The sequence below is a fragment of the Amphiura filiformis genome, chromosome 5, assembly GCF_039555335.1.
Source record: "Amphiura filiformis chromosome 5, Afil_fr2py, whole genome shotgun sequence".
NCBI lineage: Eukaryota > Metazoa > Echinodermata > Ophiuroidea > Amphilepidida > Amphiuridae > Amphiura > Amphiura filiformis.
In genome coordinates this window covers 52,943,101-52,970,216 of record NC_092632.1, presented here as the reverse complement: position 1 = coordinate 52,970,216, position 27,116 = coordinate 52,943,101, and the positions used below count along the sequence as shown (strand labels likewise).

The window sequence follows — 27,116 nt, the reverse complement described above, 5'->3', positions numbered from 1 at the left end:
GGATGTCTCATTTAGCTTCAAAATAAAAGGATATTTATTGCCTACTCTAAGCGTTATCGAGGGTTGACAAACAGAAGGCCTTAACTCAAAAATTGCCACTTTGAGAAAAATGAGTAAAATAATATTTTGCATTGAAATGTGACCAAGTATATATTGTGCTATAGATGCAATAGGAAGTTGATTAAGTTAAGGCTTTATGATTTTCAGAATCTGTGGGTATTACAGATTATTTTGGTACCAAAATCTCAAAATGGCCAAAAGTGAGTTAAGGCCTTCTGTTTGTCAACCCTCGGTTTGTATATGGCATATAAAACAAGCGTCAAGTATTTTCTAATTTCCAGAAAATGCTTAATGATCCACCTAAAATCTGTTGTTTTCTTGCAATTTTCTATCAACAATTTACCTAAATGCAGTTGCAAGCACAAGCAAATAAGATATTTCTAAAGAGAGTATCTCCTTCCTAAACAAATACATGTACAGTGTGCCAAATTCATACAACCTTTCATCAAACAAGCATGTGTATAAACGCAGGTATTATCAGCCATCTTTGCAAGTCATTTGAAAAAAAAAAAAACACTCTCAGATTTCCTTTTGCTAACAACGAGTCTGTCAAATTCATGTGCTCATCTTCACAATCAAGCATACATAATGTAGTAGGCCTCTTGCATTTACATTGTACATAAAACCATATCTCATCCTAATTCAGGTTTTCCAGTGCATAAATCATTTCTTAAGAATTTCTGGCTACCGGTAGGTGATTGTGTACACGAGGGTCTAAGTTTCAAATCCGGGGTACCAAGTGACTTATTTGTTCATCTTCTGTCCTTTTTCCTTTCTTCTTTAACTTCCGATAGCAAAAAAAGTGTTCAGTGTAAGGGTTAACAAACAAGTTTGTCCTAAATTAGTTATTACTAGTTATTTTGAAAAAAATACAACATTTAATGCATTATAAATATTTCATTGATTATTTTGTATGATATAACATCGATGGTTGCGAAAAAGCAAGCAATGAAAACCAATGTAAGTTAACGCATTCTGGTTCTCAAGTCATGACATATTGATTTCCATTATATTTCCCATTTTAACTACCAAAACCAGTTTAGGAGTGACATGCAAGTATGACCAATATTGGCTGTTAAGAGAACAGTTGAAAGCTTGAAGCCTGCTTCCATAACTCAAACAGATATGTGCAAATGTTTGCATACTCCTGCAGGAAGCTTTCTGTAGCACAGGATATGCAATATTTACTTGCACGCCACGTACAGTCAACACCCTCTCGAAAATTTCACTTAAGAAAATCAATTTCTATCACATGTGTGAATCAAGGAATGTCAGATGGACAAACAAACAAACAAACAAATAAGCTGATCTTTTATAAACTTACAAATATAACACAATCAATTTTGGTTCAAAATGATAAGTCTATACTAGAATTTAAACAGAGCTGTACTGTTGCGAAATGTTTGAGCAAACTCAGCAATGTGACCATTATGCTAATACAAGTTGATTGCAAATTTCCTGTCACTCATCCGCATCACTTTTTCATTTTGGCTAACACTTTCATTATTTTCATGAAAAAAGTCAATTATGTGAACATTGAGATGGAAATATCAACAATTTTAACTCTCAAAATGTCAAGACATGTCGGGCTGATGATTTCAGCGATTGTCTTTGTAGTGTACGGGTAGAGGATGTAGTCAATATTAATGATTCCTAGTGATTACAAAAATTTCAAATTTCTTTCATTTTTAATAAAAGCAAACCCAAATATTTTCTCAATCTGTTGCAAAATATCTGAAAAGTTGATCTAAGCACAAGATACAGTGACACCTTGTGAAGTCATGCTGGACAAATTCCATTCACTGTCAGAGGAGAGCTTTGTGTGTGTGAATGCAATGGAGCAAATAAATGTGCAATCAATTACGGTCTTGATTTGCTAAGAATTGTCTCATTAAGTAACTCTATATTTATACCTCTTTGAAATTGACAGAGGTGTCATCGAAGCTGGATCAGATAATAGTCTATACTCCCAGTTTTGACATATTCAACACTAATGAATACAGTCACATAATGGACAGCTGAATATTGAATAATAAAAGAGTCACCTCATAACTCTACAAAAAATATGTGACAGGAAACTTATAACATCAACTTTCATTAGCCTTATACTAAAGTGATTTGTTAGACCATGCCAAAGTATAATTCATAAGTTGGTAGTTTCTGAACAAGCATACAATGTGCTATGCCATTTTTCACCCTGATGTAGCAGTGATGTACATGTAAGTGCACCTTTCATTGGTAATCCCTAACATTCGCGTACATATGCATATACATGTATGCGCTCAATCAACATGTTAACATCACTGTCACATCTGGGTAAAATATGTGCTGGTATACTGTGCAACAAGCAAACAAGGATACAATAAAAAAAACAAAACAAATCTGACATCTAACATGAAGATAGCAAGGAAGTATGTATGTAATTTTAATCTCCCAAAAGTGTGGCTTTTTGAAACCATGGAATAACATAGGAACACAAGCAATGGATGCTGTGTACATAGATAGCCATCAACAATTTAGATGCTTTATAACAGGAGTTCTCAATAGGTGGCCTATGGACCAGATCTGACCCACTATGTAGCAGTGATGACTAGTGCACATTTTCTTAGGCGCAGCCTCAAATCGCTAGCGTTCGCTTGAAGCGCTGGCGTACACATGCTTAAAGACGCCACGTAGATGTTCACCCGAAACAGCTGCCATAACGCTTTGACGTCAATGCCACATCAGGGTCAAAAATATAATTGTGGTAGCCCTTGAACAGCTCTGAAATGTAAAGTACAAACCCAGGTGTATTTGGCCCTCACACACAAATGATTTTTGTCCTCCATGGTCTACGAATAAATATATTTGAGGACCCTTGCTTTATAACATGTTGCCACAGAACAGGGGATTTCTTAAAAATTGACAGTCTACATGTAAAGAAAAACATGGTGGAACCATCGTCAGAATGCTGGATTGTAATTTGATCATCTACAACCAAAGTTACAGCCAATCGTATAACAAGAGCACCTTTTCTCCTTTTCTGGGTTGCGTGTGTCTGTGTGTGTTTTTGGCATCCTTGAATTTTAGTGGCATCTCAAGCCACTATTTGGTATTGCCTCACTTCAATCATGTTATAAAATTTAGATAAATAAAAAACAAAAACAAAACACCATACCTGAGTCATCAAAGAAGTTGACTGTCATAGGAGTTGGTATGTCTTTGGTCTTCTCCACACCCAATCCTTTGATGGACACACGGCCTGGTACCTGGACTACAAACTGCTTTGCCAATTCCTTGTGATCATCTGGATGGATGAATTCCATCACAGAGTTGCCTACCATCTCATACTGCATACACACAGATAGGTTGCAGGTGGATGGTACAAATATGATAGAGAAGCAAGAAAAAAGGAATTGTGAAAAATAGTTGATATTATAGTTATTGAAATATGACGTTCAGGCATTTACAATAAATTGAAAAGTAAAACCTATTTCTATAAATTGAAAGGGCATTCTCTAGACTGAACCTGCTAGCTAATGAGGAAAATTTGAAAGAGCTTTCTATCTTCAGCTGTCACAAACTGAACTTAAATAGTTAGTGAGTAGCCATATTTAAGATTTTCTGAAAGCTTATATTATTGGTCAAATTTGTGTACGGCTAAAATATCTCGTTATGCACATAAATCTATATGGGATGTTTGTAACAAACAAGCTGATTGACCTCATTTGTGAGTGATTTTCTTTCATTTTTGTCAGTTCGGCTCTGGACCGGTAATTTTCAAAAGTACAAATACTGATAATGAAAACAATCATTTTGTTGAAAAAATACCCACCATGCACAATTCTACCATTGAGTTGTGGCACATGTGTACAATGTTGAAAAAATAATTAATTTCAATAGCATCCCTGAAGACATGAAAGAAAATTAATTTTTCATTTTATGCTTTACTGGTTTACAAATGTATAAATGAAAAGCTTCAATGCTGATATTAATATGAAATGATGAAAACATAAATAAGTGACTCACTGACCATATGTGACCCACTGACCATATGTGACCTGCTCCCACAAAATGAGCGTAAGTTACAAGTTAGGAGTTTTGAGATGTAAACTCCTGTATTGGCAGTGGTATGTCTTTGTTAATGTGGACAGAATTGAATACAGACCACCGCATATTGTGTCCCCATTCACAAAGGATATATATTTTTGTACCACTGACCATACAGGTGTCTTCAAACAAAGAAAAGCAACTCAACAATTGGACGGTCTCAAAACCACGACTTAACGCTCACTTCTCGAGAGCAGCAGGTCGTATAAATTCTGTTTGATCAATGCGATTAATATTTATCTTGGCTTTTGTACTTTGAGTGATTTTCATCGATGCAACACAAGTCAAGTTGAAGCTAAAAAACATTACATGTAAATCGATATAGCGAGGGAGAGAAAGTAAACTGATCATCATCTTTTATTATTGCATATATACATGAGAACTCCTACACTTTTCTCTTCTTCTCTGATTATACTTCATAGGCCAATTCAAAAACATGGTGATTGTGCAAACATGAGTACTGACATAATGAGTGCAATGGTAAGAACATTTTCATAAGGTAAAATATGGATTATTCAGCAGAGTTGAGCAGTTCATATTTCACAAAATGAAAATATACTTTCCATTAAACGAATAAAAATGTTCAATAATTGTTTTATATAACTCGTATACAAATTCTTTTTTTCAACTCAAAGTGGTCAACGTGAGCCTGGCGTTGTCAGTATTGCCATAGTAGTTGTGTGCGAGTGTAATGGAAAATGGGCTATAGTAAGTAATATGACCATCATAAGAAGATTAGTGCGGGTATTAAAGCATAGGTCTATCTATATATAGAAATTATTGCTTAAAGCCATAATGTGTGATTTGCTTCACAGCGACGCCCTCAATTTTTACTCGGATTTCTACTTTTTGCATAATTATAATGCCCAGTGGTGGACATACTAAAATACCACGTAAGACTAAGCCTGAAGTGCTTAATAACAGTAAAATTTAACTTTTATATAAAACCGTGTCGACCGGTTTTATTCAGAGTTATTGATTGACTGCTTGCTAACATCTCCCACGGATGTCAGCTTATGTGTACACACGTCGAGTGCGATGCTCTGTGTAGTATTACATGTTACGATCGGCGAGCGTAGTACACGCATCGTAGGCGCTGGAATGAAATCGCAATTTTCTTTGTTATACTTCGTTTGTTTGGCTCGAAATTAAAAGGGGATAATGTGATCAGTGAAAACAAACATTCAAATAGGAATCTATTCTTTATAATGCAAATCACACATTATTGCTTTAAGATGAATTCATTGTAAATGTTAATGTGGCTGGATAGTGGACACCTATACAGCATGAGAGTTCATGCTCAATTAATCTTACAACTAGCTCTGAAGGGGATGATTGGTAGATTGATTTAATGATATTACTTCCCACCAAATGACAACTGAGAAGCAGACAGACAGACAAACACATTCATATCGAGCTATACATTGCAAATCAACAAATGCTTCAAGAGCAGCCTTTTTTATATAGTATGTAATGGAGAGGCTATTTAAAGGTGTGCACCTTGATGACATTGACAAATGCTAAAGTAAATCTGATTACCTGATGAACACCGAGATGTTTGCCCACGTTGTCAGATATGAAGAAAATCTTCCCTTTGCGAGAGATGAAAATCACAAATCCGCTCAGTGCCTGTGATAGTAAGAGAGAATCGGCAACATAAAAATTAAAAAATATGAAGTTCCAAATGAGCAGTTAAGTTTTTAATAAAGACTAGAAAAAAAGGTGTTTAAGATGAAAGTCCAACCTCACCTTCCTAGACCTGATATCCAATGATCTTTAAAGGAATCCACACTATCAATGTCCTGACACCTATTTTTATGTTCTGAAGTAACTAAAGGAAAACCTCTTGTGTTAAGTACTGTGTTACACCACATGTAAAAGTGGATATTTCTGCACTCCCCAAAATAACAACAAATTAATATATATATATTCCTTTCTTGTATTTAAATCAATGTAAGAAAGCTTTGAATCATATATTTTTTAATTCAAAACAAGTGAAAGAGTTACACATTGGCAAAGTGTACAACATTAACTGCACAAAAATGTCCATTTTAATAGCTCCACCTATTACCATATGAAATATTTTTTTGTTATCTCAAAGCAGCATATTCAACACAGAATTGTATGATTTCATTAATTTATAAATTCATATATCCAGTCTTTTTCACCCAGTGAATGCTAAGTCCCATTCATGGCCAGATATTTTAGATTGGACTGTATATAAATGTGTAGGTCTATATGCTGGCCACATAAGCCTGCAGAAGGAGATTTTATTCTGATCAATACTTAAAAAATGATATTTAAAACTACACAAACAGATATTATTATTTGTGGTTTTTGCTTTTGTTCTCATTTCTCCTTCTTCAGTACAGAAACTACGGTACTTCATTATACAAAATCTAGATGCAAGCATTGACAATCATATATTCAAGCAAATTTTTAACAAGATGCATATAGGCCTATTCAAGAAAGTGTATAGCACATTTTGCTTTTCACAATCATATACAAATTTCCACATTTGTAAGAATTTAAAACTGTGTATTACTTCTGCATGAAAACCCCCGAAAACTTATTGAATTAAATACAAAATCTTTTACTTCAATGACCTTTGCTGTCTTCCAGACAAATCATGCTCTGTTTTTGTCTTGTCATGCTGACCTTCTCTTCAAATAATAACAAAAATACCATATTATTATTTAATCTTACAGATGTCACAGCTTGAAATTATTCTATTGACAGTAAATCAGGGTGAGTCAAAATAATTTGTACCAAACTTAAGAAAAATTCTACTTTACAATAGTGGTACTTATAAAATCTATCAAAATTGTTGGATAAAATATGGTTAGTCAATGTAATGATTTGGTATTTATGGCAAATGGGGAGATAATCACAGAGAGGGCAGAAAACTGGATTTGGCTAACAAATTAATTATACAATTATCATATTTAGTGTGTGATATGCTTCCCTTTAGCGGGACCTACTGTTTCTTACTCTGATTATCTGGCATCCTGCTCTACCATTTCAAAACAGCAGGTTCGTGATGTGAGTGCATCCAAGTCCTATACAATATAGCAGCTGCCTTTGATATAGCACTTGTTAAAAGTGTCAAGTCTTAAAGGAAGTGTCCGGTAATCACAACATTAAGCCTTATATGTTAGAAAAATAATTATCAAGCACGAATCACATGGTTTTATTTCAAACAAACTCATATTAATCATAAAAACAGATGATCTCTCAACACGCGATATTCAAATTCCCGCGCCAAAATTGTCTAGAGCAGTGACGTCCCAATAGTTCAATGAAGCCTGTCGACAAATGAGCACAAATAACCATGACGTCACTGCTCTAGAACATTTCGGCGCGGAATTTTGAATATCGCGTGTTGAGAGACGGCTGTTTTATTCGCTTTTATGGTTAATATGAGTTTGATTGAAATAAAACCATGTGATTCGTGCTTGATAATTATTTTTCTAACATATAAGACCTAATGTTGTGATTGCCGGACACTTCCTTTAAAGGTAGTAGGAATTGAGATGCTTCCACAAGCAGTTTTAACCACCTGGACACTACCGGTCATCTAACAGCATTCCTGATTGGTTGATAACTTGATATGCTCATTTCAATTATGACTAGGCTTTTATTAAACTATTAATCATAAAACTTGCATTTGCAGATGATCTTAATAATACCCCCACCCCCTTATTGGTTCAAAATTGGACACAATATTCATTTTGGCCAATCAGCAGGTTGTTCTCATGGGGTTAATGCCCTATATAAATAAGATCAACATTTTGTCACATTTTTGTATCCCTTTGCAAGTTTCAAAATCTAACACAAGGCAGCCATACAACTTTTTTGCAGTAAGACTTCCATCTTGCAATCTCTACAGGTAAACTGCTTTTAAAGATTTGCTTATGGATGTTTTACCGATATTAAAGCATGGTTCCAGCCTTACAGGAATAACTGTCTGCCCACAGTGTCTGTGGTACTAACCTGTAACATCAAGATGCCTTCACTACTTGATTCTTTCTTAGGTGGCTCCTGTGAAATACTTGCAGCAGCTGCAGCACTTTCATCATCTTCTTCCCCACTTGTTATGGCTTTTTGTTGAGATGCTAATAATAGTGCTTCTGCAAAGAAAAAATAATAATAAACAAATTCTCACAATTAGCTGTCACAATGCACAATATTAATTGAAATTTTTGTGCAATTTTGAACTTTGTTTCACCTTTGCAGTTCTATTTTAAGTTTCCTTTTTTTAAATTTACATGTATACACAAAAGTGTTCAAGTCTTGTTATTTTGTTTGTTTGGAATGCAAAAAGTCCTGGAGCCTAACTTTTAGAAGTGATGTGGGGGTGGGCACTCAACTTGCTCAAAGTGATGGCATGTGCCTGTTGGAGTGTCATTAGGTCCCTTTTTAAGTCAAATATAACTGATGGCCCCCTTTATCAAAGTCATTCCAAATAACCCCCTGCCATAAAATAATGCAGAAACTAATAATTTTCTCATTTCACTCAGCAAATTTGTATTGTAAATTTGGCAAATTTAGAACCAAAAATTTTGCTCCATTTTTTGACATTTTCTACAAGATGGACCTCTTTTTCAAAATTTTATACCCAATGACTACTTTTTTGATTTTTGTTAAATACCCAATGGCCCCCATATTTTAACACACCATTATACCGATAGACCCCCAATTCCTGATATGTTGGTAGGTACATACCCATCACTTCTGAAGTTGAATCCCCCCCCCTGCATGAAAAGTGCAAAATTAAATATAGTGCAAACTTTTACCTCATATTGAGAACAATTATATTATATAAAAATTTGTGTTTTGGTGCAAATTTGTTATCAAATCATAAAGAAATCCAGGACTATTTCAGTTGATATCTTCTTTGTGTCATTCACTGGGGGAAAATCTTGAGCTTTTTTAGCCATGCGAACTTGGTCAATAATTACATTGTAATGTTAATTCAGTTCTGGGCATTTACAATCATCAATCCCATTCAATGATTGAATGATTCAAAGGCATGAGACTGCACTTTTCTAAAAAAAACTGAAAAAACTGAAAATGCGCGTGAAATTGGGCAAAAAGTACCAAAAACGGGCTCAAATTAAATAAAGTTGCGGAAATTTTGAAAATAAAAAAAACTGAATTCAGTTTTTAAACTGAAAATTCTCATGCCTGTCAATCCCATTCAAAATGTTAGTTTACACTTGTCCTCACATACCTAGATCAGCAGGTACTACAATTTTTTACGAGCGACCCAATTTTTACTTGACGTCCTTGTTGAGACCTAAATTATACGGTCTGCAGATATATCCAAAAATAAAAGATGAGACCAAAGTTTGAGTCGACCAAAGTTTGAGTCGGCCAGCTTACTAAACTTGCAATGTTGACTTATCAAATAAGATTCAACTTGACCTGAAATTAATTCAACATGTTCATAAGGTGCTTACTGCTAAAATGGTACATAGTGCAAGAAAAGTTTGAATTCAGGTACACGATGCAGCTTTAGAAATTGCGAATTAGGGTTGCATTTTCGTTTGTTTACATTTATAATGTCAGCTTCATGATTTTGGATTTTGCTTGCCACTCCTCTCTCGGCCTGCCAATAAATCTTTGCCTCCCCCATTGCACATGTCAAATTTTGCAAACTTTAATGGACTAGATACATCTTTAGGTTCGCAAAAAATTCTTGCACGCCATTTTACCCTCCCCAGGCCTCATAATTTTTGCAACCCTTATGAAAATGTACCTCTGAAGCAACCAGTCGCTAAAATTAAGCGATTACAGCTGAACAATTTCCAGTTGAATAGAACTGTGATTTTACAGAGTAAAGTATAGAGAGGGGGACTGTATAGGTGTGGAACCAGATAGCCCTGAGAACATACAATTCTCATCTGAGCAGTAGAGCATCAATTTGAAAAGTACAACATTCAAGATGTGCTGTGTATTTGTATACAAGAGCATTGGAGTAGAGAAATTTATGTCTCCTTGACTGCAGATTAGTCGAGTCCGCTTAGGAGATGCTGCAAAATTATTCTCAGTACTATAAGGCTAAGTAAAAAATAAAACATGTTTCACGTCCGGTTTTCAAAAAAGGAGGAAGAGGGGCTTTTTATTTTCTATTTTTTATCACAAAATTGGTGTAAATACCCATACTTAGAGCTATTTTAGCGTACAATCCGTATATACAATTATGCCTGGAAAAAGGAGGAGGCCCTTTTTTATTTGTTGTTCTGAGAGTTACACCCCCTCTAATGATCACAAAACCTTCCTAAAATGTTTCTTGTATCTTAACAAGGCTATAGAAAGCATCCCAACTTCCTAGACATATTTTTTTGAAAAGTTATAACTGAATTTCAAAAAATAAAAATTTATTTGAGAAAACCTCAAAAAAGGAAGCGGGAGGGGACGTGAAACATGTTTATTTTTTTATTTGGCCTAATGTATTTACTTTGATTTGAGCAGACAGCAAATCTTTCGAAGCTGACCTCAAACGTCAATTTGATAGGGCCGTTTGCTCTTCTGCTCAAGATATTCTTTGAATAATTTGTGTGCACCTGCAATTGTAGTTTGATAATATTTGATGTAAGTTTTACCATCTATGGTTTTACAAGGCAAGAATTTTCAAATTCTCTTGCTTTCTCCTACATATATAGTCCAAACTATGATAAAGTGCCTGTCTACCTTGAAATAACCAATTGTTATGGAATTATCTTTTAAATTATCAGACATCTATTTGATTACAAGATTAATTATAGCAAACTTATGAGGTGAAAAAAACCACCATGTTCTTTGAACCTATATATGCAATTAATCACAGCCATTGTTTGGTTAAAGTGGATTTTGTTTGAAATGTGTTAATTTTCAGATTTGACAAGCTTTCTGTGATTTTTTAGCCATTTCATATCTAAAAATAGCCTATTCCGGGAAAAAATTTAACTGTATCAAAAATATCTGACTGACCAACGTTTACTTTGAAATTAAGTCTGTCCACCTGTAGAACAGATACTTGTTATATTGATCTTTAAAAATGCACATTTTTTACCAAAATAAGGCCAAAAAAAAATTGGTTGTGTTGCCCTCACAAGGCAAAAATCAAGAGGACCGGACGGTCGGAATTTTTTATTTTTTTTATTATATTTTTTATTTTATAACATGCTATTTCTACTATTTTAAGGTTACAATGAGTGGCTAACAGTATTGTACACTAAATTTTCCACAAAAAATTAAAGCATGAGCATTTAAAATGCCAAAGAATTGTTGAAGATGCACTTTTGTTGTGACTGAAAATGTTAAAAATCTGACTTAAAAAAAAAAAATCTGAATTTGAAATCTGAAAAAAAAAAAAAAAAAATTAGGGTCGGTATTCTTTTGTACACTAAAAAACTTTTCCAGAATTTTCAAAAATTGTGAGGGCAACACAACAATTTTTTTTTTGCCTAACATTGGCCTACACATTTCAATTTCATCATTTTGATTTTTGACCCTACCAGATAACCTACTTGTGCAATATTGATCAATAAAATACACGATCGATAATTTCCCAAATTTACATTCACTAAACATTGCAATTATTTAAAAGTAGTATGATCCTACAAACACCATTTCTTTTGAGTTCTATAAAATAAATTCTCTAATCTCTATACTATTATGGTTCCGGTTCGCTATCTCTAAGGTTCGCTATCTCTAAGGTTCATTATCACTAATTACGAAAAAGGTTCGCTATACCTAAGGTTCGATATCACTAATTTTGAAAAAGGTTCGGTATTTCTAAGGTTCGATATCACTAATTTTAAATAAGGTTCGCTATCTCTAATTTTAAATAAGGTCCGCTATCACTAATTTATTGAAGGTTCGCTATCTCTAAGGTTTGCTATCAGTAATTTAAAATAAGTTCCGCTATCTCCAATTTTAACAATCCCGGTATCCCTAAGGTTCGCTATCTCTAATTTTAAATAAGGTCCGCTATCTATAAGGTTCGCTATCTCTAAGGTTCGCTATCACTAATTTCAAATAAGGTTCGCTATCTCTAATTTTAAATAAGGTTCGCTATCTCTAATTTTAAATAAGGTTCGCTATCTCTAATTTCAAATAAGGTTCGCTATAGCCGTCCTTATTTAAAATAAGAGATAGCCGACCTTATTTGAAATTAGAGATAGCGGACCTTATTTAAAATTAGAGATAGTGGACCTTATTTAAGATTAGTGATAACTAACCTTAGGTATAGCTAACCTTAATCGAAATTAGTGATAACGAACCTTAGAGATAGCGAACCTTAATTAATTAGGGATAGCGAACCTGAAACAAAATTAGTGATAGCGAACCTTAGGTATAGCGAACCTTCAATAAATTAGTGATAGCGGACCTTATTCAAAATTAGTGATAGCGAAACTTATTTTAAATTAGTGAGAGCGAACCTTTTTTATAATTAGTGATATTGAACCTTAGAACTAGCGAACCGTATTCTAAATTAGTGATATCGAACCTTTAAGTAGCGGACCTTTTTTTTAGGTATAGCGAACCCTTTTCTCTATTAGAGATAGCGGGATTCTGATATCTATAGACTTTACACGTTAGTGATAGCGAACCTTAGAGATAGCGAACCTTAGAGATAGCGGACCTTAGAGATAGCGGGATGTCACCACTATTGCTTCCATAGCATTCATTTATTTATAACTCATACATATGTGACATGATCAGGGGGAATGAGTCACATGTCGGCTTTTTAATTAGGAGTTTTTTTTAATTATGACTTTCTGGCAGTTTACGAATGCTACATTTTGATGCAAACCCCATCAAAATCGGGTTACTGAGTTACATGTATGAGCAATTTATCAATGGCTGAAAACAATATATAACAAAAGAATTTGAACACTATTTTTGCCAATATCTCAAAACAGTATTACCGACATCCGACTCATTCCCCTTGATCATGTGACATATGTCATTTGATTGGCCAATTACTATTGATTTCTGCTATTTTTAGCAGCCAGCTGGAATAGTCATTTTTCCATTGCACTGACGCGGAGCTACCATAGCAACGCTGACAGAGCGTGAGCGTATAGCGCGAGGTTGCCACCTCGACTAGCCAATTATAGGTACGGGTGTTGCTTCTTTTATATACTTTAAGATATTTTTTAATTTATTTTGTTGGAAGAAGTGGAAGAAAGGGAACTTATATGAGTTATATAAAACAAATATATTGAATGTTTTATTCGCTCAATGGCAGTAATGGAAGCCTCATTGAATAGAACATTCAACAGTCCATATCTACCAGGATACTCAGTAAAGTTGCCAAAAGGAAATATCTGACTGAGAAAACAATATTTCACCTCATGAAAATATTCTTACCATTGAACTCATAAACATTCAATATTTGTATACCATTATTCTCTTGACTTTCACTAGTCACTAGTCAAAGACTACTCGCGATTGGGGCGGAATCAAGCCGCCAAGCAGCGTAGTGGTTTGAACTACCCCTCTAATAGCGAAAGCGTGTTAGTAGCCACTATGATTTCCAAGAGTGTGTGGTTCCCAGTAGTTTCTCTCCCTATAGGTAATATAGGTACATGGTCTGCAGCACAGACTAGACTTTCACAGACATATTAATAATTATAGAAAGTAATGGGTGTCATGTCTATAACCTGCCTTTGTCTTCATTGTAGTCTGAAATGTGGTCAATACTAGTCAACTCTAATGGGTTGGCAGAAGGAAAACCTGACATAATCGGAATGCTAGTTCATTTGCAGGCCACATGTAGCTACAAATGTACTGATGCTCTTCTTTGATATCTGATTGCGACATGTATGAAAACTTGCAAATACATGGAATGCCAAACATGCATAACTCGCAATGAGCAATCACCATTCCAGAACTTCAAATGATCCAAGACAAAAGAATATGTGGGTCAATATTTTCTGATTCATACTTGAATTCCGGACCCAAATTTGGCAGATTAAATAGTATCATTCTGAAAATTATACATCAACTTCGACAACACAAACGAAGGTCACTCTACTCTACATGTACATACCTTTTTGAGTGAACTTTTTCATCCTCAAATAGCTTGAGGTCAGGCGGATGATGGACCCCTTGTCCAGTTTACTGGTCACCTCATCTGGGTATGGCAGGAGTTTGGCCAGGGTGGTGATTTCCACCCCCTCCTTGTCTCGACGCATTTTGGCTGCATTGCGAGACCTCTCGGCTCTAATAAGAAAAAGAGAAAATATGGTAATAAATTGGATTATTCATAAAAAAAACACATTCTACAAGCTATTTCTACAGGAATATCAGTCATAATAATTGCAAATAAATATTAATTTGAAGTATACCAGAGACATAAAATAGTATTTTTAGAAAAAAAATTTAATGGAAAATTTCAACTTAAATAATTATTCTATCTGCAAATTCAAGGTTTATACCAATGGTGCAACAAACTGCACTTCAATTGCAGACATTTTACGTTGAGCCAAGCTTGGCATTTATTTACTTTTAATGATAAACATTACAGTTACAGGTCAAGTTCTCTCCAAATACAATAGCAATATCAGATATGATTTTAAGGTGTTGAACAAATTTGTCAATTGGTCCTTTCTTGTCAGGATAGAAATTGCCAATTGAAGGGTTTTCAACGGGCCAGCCGAGCCCAGGTAGAAAGTTACCAGGTCAAACTTTTTGCAGCTTTTAAATGGAAAATTAAAACACCTTCATGCAAAAAACTAGTAACACACTAATTTAGGGTGGTCCCGCTATGCGGTCCACCAAAAAGCTGTTTTTGAAAATTTAGAAAAACCTAGTAGATCTACATGTAACAAGTTAACAACATCCTAATAGTCAGTGAGAGCCACAAACTGTGGCTATAATATAAACACCATGAACTGATGGTACCAATCATTTTGATACAGCCTGTACCTTGTTTACCAATGAAGTTGTAATGGCCATTGTGAACCAGCGTTTGAAATACCGCCGGTCTGCTGGATATGGGCTGGGCCTGCTGGCCGGTAACTTTTGAAAGCTCAAAGTATAAATTTTTAAATATTCAAACACATGATTCATGTCAAAAAATAGGGAAATAGGGAAAAACAGCGTAAAACCAGTCTAACCCCCCAAATTAGGCTGAAAATAAATGAAAACATTGGCTATAAAAATCGAGGGAAAAATCATGCCTGCTATGGCCGATCATGTGTCTAGCATCCGAGGTATCAGGGGTTCAATCAAACCACACCTGAGAAAAAATGTTCTCTTCATCTTCTTCCTTTAGTGTTACTATACTGAAATTTTCGTATGTGAAAGGCATTTTGTACCATTGAAGTTTTTCGTACACATCGGTAGCTTTATTAATATAAAGATTGACTTTTGTAGAATTTTGGTTGTGTATCCATTGATTTTATATGCGATTTCATTGAAAGAAGTGTCTTTTAATGCAATGATTTTCAACAACACACTCAACCTGGGCTCCTTGCATGAGGAATATTAGCTACAAGCATTAGCTGAGCATGCGTCCTGCCAATATAGGAATTGAGCTCGTTTGCATATGCATGAGTTCGTTGAGTTGGCGTAGCGTCCGTGGAGATAGTACATTTCTAGTAAAATGGTAGATGCCTTTAGGCCAAAAAAAAAAAAAGGTTTGTCTCACGAACCCGCGCCCATAAGTATGTGAAAGCGATACAGCGCGTTTGTCTAGGCGCTGACCGCCTTTTTAAAGGTTTTTTTTTTTTTTTCCCCGATTTTTCCGATTCCCGATAGTTCGACCAACGTAGTAAAAATGAATTCGTCAATGTCAGAAAACCATCGAAAATGTCAGGCAGCGCCAGATGCCATTAGTGTTGCAGATAGCTCAGAACCCACACCGTAGCCTCAGTCTCGCTAGTTTCACGCCATCCTTGCAACGGCACGGAGCGTAAAGCTGACGAAGCAAAGTGGATGCAATATAAAAGGACTTAGCCTACGGAGAACTCTGCGATCGAGTGAAGCCATGTTGTTTTCATAAATTTTTGTATTTTTGTAGCTGTTTTTTAACGAATTTTTACCGCTTATTTCAACATGATTGTTCAGATTCAGATAGTTAATAAAACAGGGGGACTGTGCTGAGGAATTGGGCACTGCATCGGTGCGCCGATCCGGTTACTCTGAATGCCCTAATTTGCACTGATTTTTAATAGTGATCAGCTCTAGGAAGGCAAATAAAATACAGTTACAGAATATTAACATTGTAAATTTGTTGCTTCTCTTTCATTGTAAGACCACTTGTAGTTTTCCAATACCTGTCTTGTGATTTTCATTTGTCTCAGGCTAAAAAAACCAAAAAAAAAAAAAAAAAATTAAAAAAAAAAAAACAAAAAAAAAAAAAAAAAAAAAAAAAGCATAGCACTTAGCTTTTTTGGCAAATGTTCGTGAGACAAACCTTTTTTTTTTTTTTGGCCTTATACTAGCAAAATGTGTGATGTATTTTAACAGTTTATAGTTTAGCCTATGTTTCTGTAAATGTGCATAATTTCCAATCACGTCGCAGATGGCAACTATCACAGCACAAGTAATAATTTATCCTAGCGTATTGCCCCGGTAGAATACCTTGCACATGCCATAGAAAAAATTTGATAACTTGGTAGGTAGACAGAGATGACGTCAGTGGTACTGGATTTGGTTTAGATCTGAGACCATAATACCTCAGGTTTAGATTGAGAAATTATACATACCGGTATCAAGTAATTTATCTTGTGGGAATTGTTTTATTGTTGTATTAATTGTGGTAGGCCTATACTGAACCCGACAACCACATTTGAAGAAAATAATCATAACTGATGAGTTATTTTTATCATGGGGCTATGTTTTTGCCGGCGGAGGAATAATGGAGTAAACATGGGGAGTTAGCTTTCAAAAACTGATTCACGTGTGATAGCTTGTGATCACATGTGCAGTAAGCTGTTCTGTCAAAAGTAATGAATAAAGAAAGTTGTTCGCACAGTAACAGCGCCGGGAACATGATAGTGCATGTATGTATCAACAAAGCATCAACTCGGATACATCACTTAATTTACATAGGGGCCTACATCCAATCACAGCGTGCTGTCTGAAGTATATGAATATTAAAATACTAAAGGTTTTTCGCACAATAATAGTGCATGGACGTCAATTAGAGGCGCTTTAATATAAGTTTAATATGGATACGCAAACGAGATGGCCGGTGACGCAACTGTAAATGATTATTCTTCGGGACACCTGCGGATTTTCCCGCATTTGACACACGTAATAGTGCTGTAAGCATGGTAAAGTGAACCTGTAAAATCATGTACCGAATGCAGTTATACTGACTCAAAGTATTGCGGTACATGTACATGTACACGTCATCTTATGCAATTTTCGGTCGTTGTTTCGCCTACAGTTTGTTTAGGACTTCTGTGTTGTGGACAATACTATTTTGTTTTTACGAAAGTGATAATTTCTCCATCATTTTGTTTCAAGTTGCTTTATTTATTACTAAATATTCGGTCTGGATATGAAATTGATAGGCCTAATGGTGTAAAGGACCCCCGGGAAAGGACCGTGTGTTATAAGTTGAGACTCCCAAAAGACTGACGGCGGCGTGACATTTTTCTTGAACAAATGAAATGATTAAATGATATTTTCAAAATCAATACTTACACCCTTCATATTAGCCCGGTTTTAAAGCTTAGTTCATTCATTTTAATCCCTGGGTGGGCACTCAACATTAGAAGTGACGGGTATAGGGTGTGTGCCTACCGGCGTCGCGAAGTAGGGGCCTATCGGGTAAAAAACGATAGTTTTAAAAAAGGGGGTCATTGGGTATAAGATTTTGAAAAAGGGGGTCATTGAGTAGGCCTATAATATTTGAAAATAAGGGGTCATCGGGTAGAAAATTGTGAAAAATGGAGCAAAATTCTATTTTCTTGTTCCAAATTTTCCACACAAATTTGTTGAAATAAGAGAATTTGACAATTTCGCATCAGGCCTATTTTGTGGCATTTTGATAATACTATTCTAGAAAAACGGGGTCATGGGTAGCTGCAACCAAAAAAGGGGGGGGTCATCGGGTATCGACTTCAAAAGAGGGCGCCTATTGACAGGCACATACCGTCACTTCCAAAGTTGAGTGCCCCCGAATTTAATTTGACTTGACACCAAAACCAGGATTTCCCATTGATGCTGATTAATTGTATGATTACGCTACGAACTTGCAGGGTGGCGGATTGGCGGACACGGTACCATAGAAAGTCTATGGAAAAAGTTAATATCAGTTTGATGATACTCTTTTGATCCCTTTTATGTTGACTTGAAAACTAAAATACCTGATTATAGTATACCAATTTGATAGTCTAAAGTGACAAACAAAGAGATAATGTATTCTGTCTGGTTTGGAATGATTATTTATGACTGAAAGCAGTTTAAGCAGCTAATTAGCACTAATTAAATCGTTTGAATAAATAATTAGGTCTGATAATGAAGTAAATTATGATCACCCTGTATACATAGAAGCAAACATCGCACCCAGAATAAAGTAGGGCCTATATATTGGCTTTTTCAATTCAAGCTCTGTTTGATTTTGTGGTCCTCAGATTGAGAAAATATTCCTGAAAAGAAAACTATACCACATGTTCATTAAAAAGTTCATTTTTACACCATGTATATCTTCTAGTACACCCTGAATATTGACTTCGGGTTTGGGTCAGTCTAATATCTGTTCTTAATGCTCAAGTTCCAGCAATAGGCCTACCTGTAATTGGTTAATAAAATGATATAACTATTCATCGCAAAATTGAAAGCAATGGCCATACCCGATGTCAGTCAATGGTATCCAAACCACAATATGAACCTGAAGACTCGTCATCAGACTTGGACACTATCCATATGCTATCAGTGAGGAATTGCTAATTATAATATAAATGTACATGTATTACCCCATACCACAGTATTATGTTTGTAATCATTCCTTATTAAAGGCTCAAATGCATAAAACCTTATAACTCATTTATGGTATAGTACAAACTTGTGAATGTGTTTTTCATTTTAAGTGACTAAATGTTATCAAAACATGTATACCAAGATATGAACTAAGTACTCAGCATATAAATTTGTGCCCTCCTTGTGGGTTTGTAAGACAAAATAAAAGAAACAAACAATACAAACTTTATCTGCTTGCATTCTCTTTTTTACAGTGTCGTTAGCTCATTTTTAAGCCTGATGTCCTCCCAGTGAATGTGAAATCCAACATTTTTTCTTCAATCGCTGCGCCGTCTTTTTTAAAGACATCTCTTGTTTCCCATCATCAGGGCCTTCACTAACCGATTGTGACATTATGCAAAAGCACATATATGTGTACATACTACATCCATATCAAAACGATGCACTTGTCGGTTGCTACATGTGTCTCATTTCACATGATAGCTAGGGATAAATACCAGACTCATCTCTGAAGTGGAGGTCACTTCAAATCATCCCAAGCCACATGGTTTACAGAGAACATTCCTTTGATGATTTGAAGTGACCTACAACTGATTTGAGTCTGGTATTTATTTCTAGCTATTATGTGAAATGAGACACATATAGCAACCGACAAGTGCATCGTTTTGGTATGGATATGTACATTATGGAAACAGAAACTGCCCTTGTACGAGTCCCGGTACGATGTATGTGCGCATGCATGCTCTGTAATTCGATACTGTTACCAAAGGCTTGTTTGTGTCCCAAAAGAAGTAAACTTCCCAATGCTTTAAATCAATATCATCACCATCAACAAAAATTACATTAATTTTCAGTACTTGGGTATTTAACCCTAGATATTTTTAGCAGTTTGCTATGTAGAGTCTTTGGTATAGCATTACTTCAAAGAAAAAACTATTCAATCAACATAGTATTTGACCTACTGAAGTAACATAGTATTTGACCTATATATTGATGCTGGGGCAAACTAGAAACAGAGAAGACACATGATCATGATGATTAACCAGTTATATCCTCAGTGGTTATGATCTGCTTGGAGTATTAGCTACAAGTAGATAGAAATTTTCACGCAATATACATTTTCGCACATTCACTTTCAATGCAGCTACCGCATACTACTCCCCATTCCAGAAAAATATAGCACTAAATATTTTGGGATTAAAAAAATAATATCAAGTTCTACCAAATGAAACATAGCTCAATCCTAATCATTCATTCAGTCCTAACTGGAGATAAAAAGAAAACACTATTTTACTAATTTCTTGAAAAAAGAGCCAAAAACATGCATTTTCGGCACATTTTCTGACAATCGAGTCACAAAAATCACAGACTTGGAACAAGTCTAATCATTCAAAATTTTGAGCATATGCTGAAAGTTTGCTGTAATTTGCACCTTTTTGTGTTACATTGTACTTTAAGGGATACTACACCCCTGACCAATTTTGTGCCTATTTTAACATTTTTCTCAAAAATTATAGCTCATTGGTGACAAGTAAGTTATATGGATTATTATAGGGGCAAGGACTACAACTACTGCACAGGAAATTTTATTTCGGCACAGACAACAGTTGTGGAGTTAGGCTAGCTTCAGACTCCGTATTGTACGTACAATATTGTATGTACAATACTTTTCGTGACGTCAAAAAGTATTACACGTGCAATAAATATACGTGCCACGCACGAGTTGAATCAGATTAAATAACGCGCTATAACCCTGACGGTTCATTGTTTGCTAAATCCAAGCGAGGTCACCAGAAAATCTATGCAAGAGAAATTTCTACTGCTGCTGATAAAAAATCCTAGAGTGCGTTTAGAGGTTTTTTCTGCACTTTACCAGTAGCCCTAATAAATTCATAAAACAATAAAAATCAAATAAAGATTTAGGGCAAATGTTTTTACTCACTGCTCATCTGATCCACTTTCCCAGGAAACTAAATACCGATACTCCTTAGTTTTTCCCTGACTTTCCAGACATAATTATGAGTAAACATCAAATTTAATGTTTACAAAACAATCAAATATATATACATTCTTTTGCATTTTGTACATAAATATTGATATCAATAATGTAGGCCTACAAAAATTAAAAAAGGGGCCTAAGAGTATGTCTATTTTTAATCATATACTAATTCCGCCATGCCCAAACATATCTTATTATGAAATCGTGTAATGGAACCCAAATTCCAATCAAAAATAAAAACAAATTTGTTATCAAATACACTAGGCCTATACATTGTATTATAGGAATTTAATAGATGGTTCATTTTAATAAATAAATAGATTAACACGGGTAATGGACAAGAAATATTTGGCAATACCGGATTTATCAGAGAGCCAGTGGATAAAGAAATTAATTAAAATTAAAACAAATTAAATGAGAAAATGAAAGCAAGGACATTTGGCGAAGTATTTTTTTAGAATTCGAGGAGTCCTAAATGTTATCCTGGCCCCAGGACACTGATTAATGTAAATTCAACCCATAGTTATTTTATCTACTTTTGCCAGCATTCAACCTGTTCAATGTGATTTATGCCTATTTTTAATAAAATTCCGAAATCTGACGTATCAACGTTGTATCGTGCACAAATTATGATTCGAGACTATTTCATTTGACACGGTTGTATGGATTATGAAATCGTGTAATGGAACCCAAATTCCAATCAAAAATAAAAACAAATTTGTTATCAAATACACTAGGCCTATACATTGTATTATAGGAATTTAATAGATGGTTCATTTTAATAAATAAATAGATTAACACGGGTAATGGACAAGAAATATTTGGCAATACCGGATTTATCAGAGAGCCAGTGGATAAAGAAATTAATTAAAATTAAAACAAATTAAATGAGAAAAAGATCGGTCCTTTAATAGATATCGATTAGAGAATTACAGCAAGAGGCTTTGAGGATGCCGTAATCCTCTTGACCATCAACCAATCAGAGAGACATATTTCAGAAATATATTCGTAGGGTTGAAACTCTTTCAAATCTGAAATATATATTTCAAGTAATCTCGTTTCACACTTTGGCTTGCAATAAAGCCACGAAGGGCGGTAATGTTAATATACGATTTCAGTCAAATATTGGTGCAAATATACGATTTCGGTCAACTATTTGGCTATCCTTGGCCCAAAATTATGAAATGTTTATTAGTAACAACAACTCTTAGGAGGGCTTTCGAGTAATTTTAGCGAAATAATGAGGTTAAATAAAAGAAAACCCACTTACAATTTTGGACGCTCAACTGTGGTGTTCTAGGGAATTAAAATATCACAATTAACATGTTTAATTCAAAATCGTTGTCCTACAAGCACATGTTCAGATTGTGTGAACATTACAAATACAAACAATAAGGTTGAAAAATAAATAGCCATTTAAAAATGATTTTAAAAGATCGTCTATTTTGTAGCTTTATGACACTGAATAGGCCAAATATCTGCCTCTGACGAAAAAAAATGTTTTCCATGAGTACCGTATGTCATTTCAAAAAGAAAGAAAAAAAGGCGGATATTACTTTTTAAAAACTCAACGCATTACTATTAATACGCCTATAATTATTAAATGAAAAAGTATAGAAGGCGTTGCATCCGGTTCTGATGAGGGGAGGGGCACAAGCCGTTTTCGCAGTTTTCCTATGGGATTTTCTAATATTTCAGATCAATGGGGAGGGGGCTTCCGTGCCCTAACGCTTCTGATTACTGCATTAACACATTTATGGATGTATTGTGATGATCATAAGTAGGCCTATCATAACATGCCTCAACGATATCAATATGTAAAAAGGTGTTGCAAATTCATAACACAGCGTGTTATAATGTAACGAATGCTATGCCAAAACTTTAACAAGAGCACCAATGGCGCTGTGGCTCTACGCTTTTTTTTGTGGGAAAGCAATTGTTCTTGGAGTCGAATGCGCAACAGGTTGGTAGGTCGGTCAATTTTTTAAACCTTCAGTTTGAAAAAATTCCCCACAAATATTCAATACGGTCCTTGAAACTCGATGCGGTGGTCAATCTTCCTCCTCCGCATTATTATTTTTTGCCGCATTACTATTAGTTGCAAAATCTGAAAATAATTCATTATTGTGCAAATTACTACTGAACCAGCAAGAATAATTTGTTCTGCAAAATTTTAAAATCCCCTTTTTAGTATTTGAAGCTTTCAACAACTATAGAAAGCCTTGGCAACTATTAGAATTCATCTAAATTGACCTCAAACTTGACCCCTAAATGACCTCCCAAAATTTTGCTCTAAATGGTGACCTCAGATGACCCCGAAATGACCTTCCGGGAATTTGACTTCAAATGTTGACTGTACCCACCAAGTTTCATGCCCATACGACAGTTTTAGTAATTTGACCTCAGGTGACCCCTGGCTGACTCGAAATGAGCTTCCAAAAATTTGGTTCTAAATGTTGACTGTACCCACCAAGTTTCATGCCCATACGACAGTTTTTGCTAATTTGACTTCAGATGACCCCTGGATGACCTCTGGTGACCGTGACCCACTATCCAATACAAACTTGTTCTGTGCGACCCTACAAAATTAGGCTCCAAATGTTGGCCGTGCCCACCAATGCCCATACAACATTTTTAGCAATTTTACCTCAGATGACCCCTGGGTGACACCGGTTGACCCTGAAATGACCTTCCAAAAATTTGACTCCAAATGTTGACTGTACCCACCAAGTTTCATGCCCATATGACAGTTTTTGCTAATTTGACCTCAGATGACCCTGGATGACCTCAGGTGACCTTGACCCACTAACCAATACAAACTTGTTCTGCCTGGGGTCAAGATGCACCCACCAAGTTCGAGGAACATGCGACCCCACAAAATTTGGCTCCAAATGTTGACTGTATCCAGTTTCATGTTCATACAACAGTTTTTAGTAATATGACCTCAGATGACCCCTGGGTGACCCCAAAATGACCTTCCCAAAATGTTGACTGTACCCACCAAGTTTCATGTCCATACGACAGTTTTTAGTAATTTGACCTCAGGTGACCCCGGATGACCTCAAAATGACCTTCCCAAAATTTGACTCCAAATGTTGACTGTACCCACCTAGTTTCATGCCCATACGACAATTTTTAGTATCTTCCCAAAATTTGACTTTAAATGTTGACTGTACCCACCAAGTTTCATGCCCATACGAGTTTTTAGTAATTTGACCTCAGATGACCCCTGGGTGACCCCGGATGACCTTCCCGAAATTTGACTCCAAATGTTGACTGTACCCACGGTTTCATGCCCCTACAACAGTTTTTGCAAATTTGACCTCAGATGACCCCTGGATGACCTCAGGTGACCTTGACCCACTAACCAATACAAACTTATGCTGGGGTCAAGATGCACCTAGTACCAGGGATCTATACGATGATTTTGTTTTTGGGTGGATCATCACGCAAGCATAGGCATTTTACACATAAAATACACATAACCCACACACAACGCAATTGAATAACAGACCGGTACTGCACAGTGCCGCTGGTTACCAGTTGTTCTCATTTATGTAATCAGCAATTGGAGCCTACAAAATGTGGTGCATTTATAGTGTACGGTACTATTATGTGATATCGAATTGACACAAATTTTACGGTAACAAAATCAGTCATACCCAGAAAGGATAAAATTCGAATTGAGAAAAAATATTGTATGTGTGACTTGTTGTACTAAAGATGCATCCACCCACCAAGTTTGAGGAACATGCTTCCCCTACTATGCTAGTGCTCTGACGATAACACTCCGATCGCCATGCAATCTAAGTTTTGTAGGCCAGTGGGACAACGGAATCACTACGTGAACGAGCTACTACTACACTAGTCTCTGAGAGAAGAGGCAGACACAGACAAACAAACAGATTCTAGTGAATTAAATAGTGATGATCAGTTGTAGCAGCTACAAATTTCGAACGTTTGTCAGGGGTCAAACCCCTCCATTTATATTTCCCCACACTTTTTAGACAGACACCCTTTTTATCAAAAATTGAACCCCCACCCTTATGCAGTGTTTGTGACCAAAGCTTACAGCATTACTTTATCAAATTCGGAAGACTGAACATCGGCGCTATCGCCGTTTTATACAGTCACTTCCGGGTCCATTTTATCACTATCTGCGCCATCAATCCATTTCAGAATCCAAATTGATGCAGAATTTATCCTCATCTATCAAACACTCATGATTTTCTTATTCATCTGAAACATTTGCGACATAATATTGGCAAAACTGCAATCATCTTTCGAAAAGATACGACTTTAGATTGTTTACAGCATTACTTTATCAAATTCGGAAGACTGAACATCGGCGTTTCATACAGTCACTTCCGGGTCCATTTTATCATTATCTGCGCCATCAATCCATTTCAGAATCCGAATTGATGCAGAATTTATCCTCATCTATCAAACACTCATGATTTTCTTATTCATCTGAAACATTTGCGACATATTAAATGTTGGCAAAACTGCATCACTCCAACTGCATCGAAAAGATACGACTTTAGATTGTTTATCATAAAGTAACACATGGGCAAATGGGCAAAAGGCTGAGATACCTGTGAGATCCTAAATACATGAATACGTCAGTCTATACTCTCTACACGGCCGCTGTGGTTCGGATCGCTCCACTTCTAGTGTGAGCGAGCGGGCCAAAGCGGCTGATGTAGAGACTGAAAATTATATTCATTCATAAAACTCACGGCGCGTCGATTCTACTACAGGTGACGTCGTATGAATTGAAAACATCAGCAAATTAATTTTTGACATTTTCTTTCCAGATTTATGAAGAAAATATGAATGTTTTTCAACAGATCATCAAATTACTTTATTATATTTTTTTTTCAATTGGTAGCGTTACCCCTACGCTTTATAATTATATATTGCTCACACGCTTTTTAGAAACCCACCCTATATTCCGCAAAATTGTAATTTTTACAGATTTTCAGAATTCCCAACCCACGCTGTAGAAAGCGTGCGGCGTGCCAGACAAACAATGATAATGAATAGCCAGATGTGACCTTCGCTGTCGAGACGTTGTTTTCAGGGTTGTCAAACCCGCGATTTGGTAACCCAATTAGGCGACTTTTGAAGATTTTCAACCGGAAAATTTGCTGCCCCATAGAATGCAAAAAAAAAAAAAAAAAATTGGGCGACTTTTCGATTATTTGACCTGCGATTCGGGCTGAATTTTTTGGCAACCCTGGTTATTTAGCGTTCATTTAATTAAATTACTACGCCGCTGGTCTCTAAATATTTTGAAGTGTTGTCCCATGGTAACAAAACTCCCGAGAACTCAATAAACAATCTGGACAAAGGAATCATCCAATCACGTTTCTATCCATGTGAGATCACCGCAAAAATTCATGATAAAAGGTCACTTTCCCAAAGAAAAATAGTGCAATCCGTCAATTCCCGCCATGATCTCACAACTTAAATTACTCAGACCAAAATAATCTCTAGCGCATACAGGGAACCAAGCAAAACGATAGAAATGACTTGTTTCTCATGACGACTTTTGACTTTTCTCACTTCAAAATAAGTACTTTCCCCACCCCAAATTCACTTCTAAAGGAGTGCAATCGATTGCTAAATAACTAAGCAAACCTTGGAATGTAATTTCAAAGCCAAATATCATTAACAAAAGAAACCTTAGCATAAAAGCAAGAACGCAAGTGGCCAAAATTTGTAGCAAAAATACAGTCCTCACTGACTACAATGACTAAGGCTCACTAGCTCCGCTAAGAGCCAAAAATTAACAAAAATATCAGTATCAATAAAATCAGAATAATACTTTTAAACTTTTTAACAAATAATACTTTTAAACTTTCTAAATCAATATATGTGACCGTACAGCACGAATGAGCCGTAAATGTCCTCAATTGTATTCTGAGTTACAGTGTAAAATGGGCATGAAGGTCATATTCATAGGTATTTCAATTTGGTGCTACGTGTATCTCATTAAATGAGGTACACGTAGCACCAAATTGAGGTACCTATA

The 27,116-nt window shown here is 35.6% G+C and overlaps 1 protein-coding gene across 1 annotated transcript in view; it reads right to left on the bottom strand.

The window, feature by feature from the left end:
• The window catches only part of LOC140152275 (uncharacterized), a 111,508-nt gene that overhangs the window by 35,324 nt on the left and 49,068 nt on the right, over window positions 1-27,116 (bottom strand). Inside the window, exons 3-6 of the mRNA XM_072174580.1 lie at window positions 14,195-14,367; window positions 8,143-8,279; window positions 5,689-5,778; window positions 3,218-3,389 (exon numbers count right to left, since the gene is read on the bottom strand). Coding sequence (XP_072030681.1) covers window positions 3,218-3,389; window positions 5,689-5,778; window positions 8,143-8,279; window positions 14,195-14,367 — 572 coding nt within the window. The remainder of the gene's footprint in view (window positions 1-3,217; window positions 3,390-5,688; window positions 5,779-8,142; window positions 8,280-14,194; window positions 14,368-27,116) is intronic.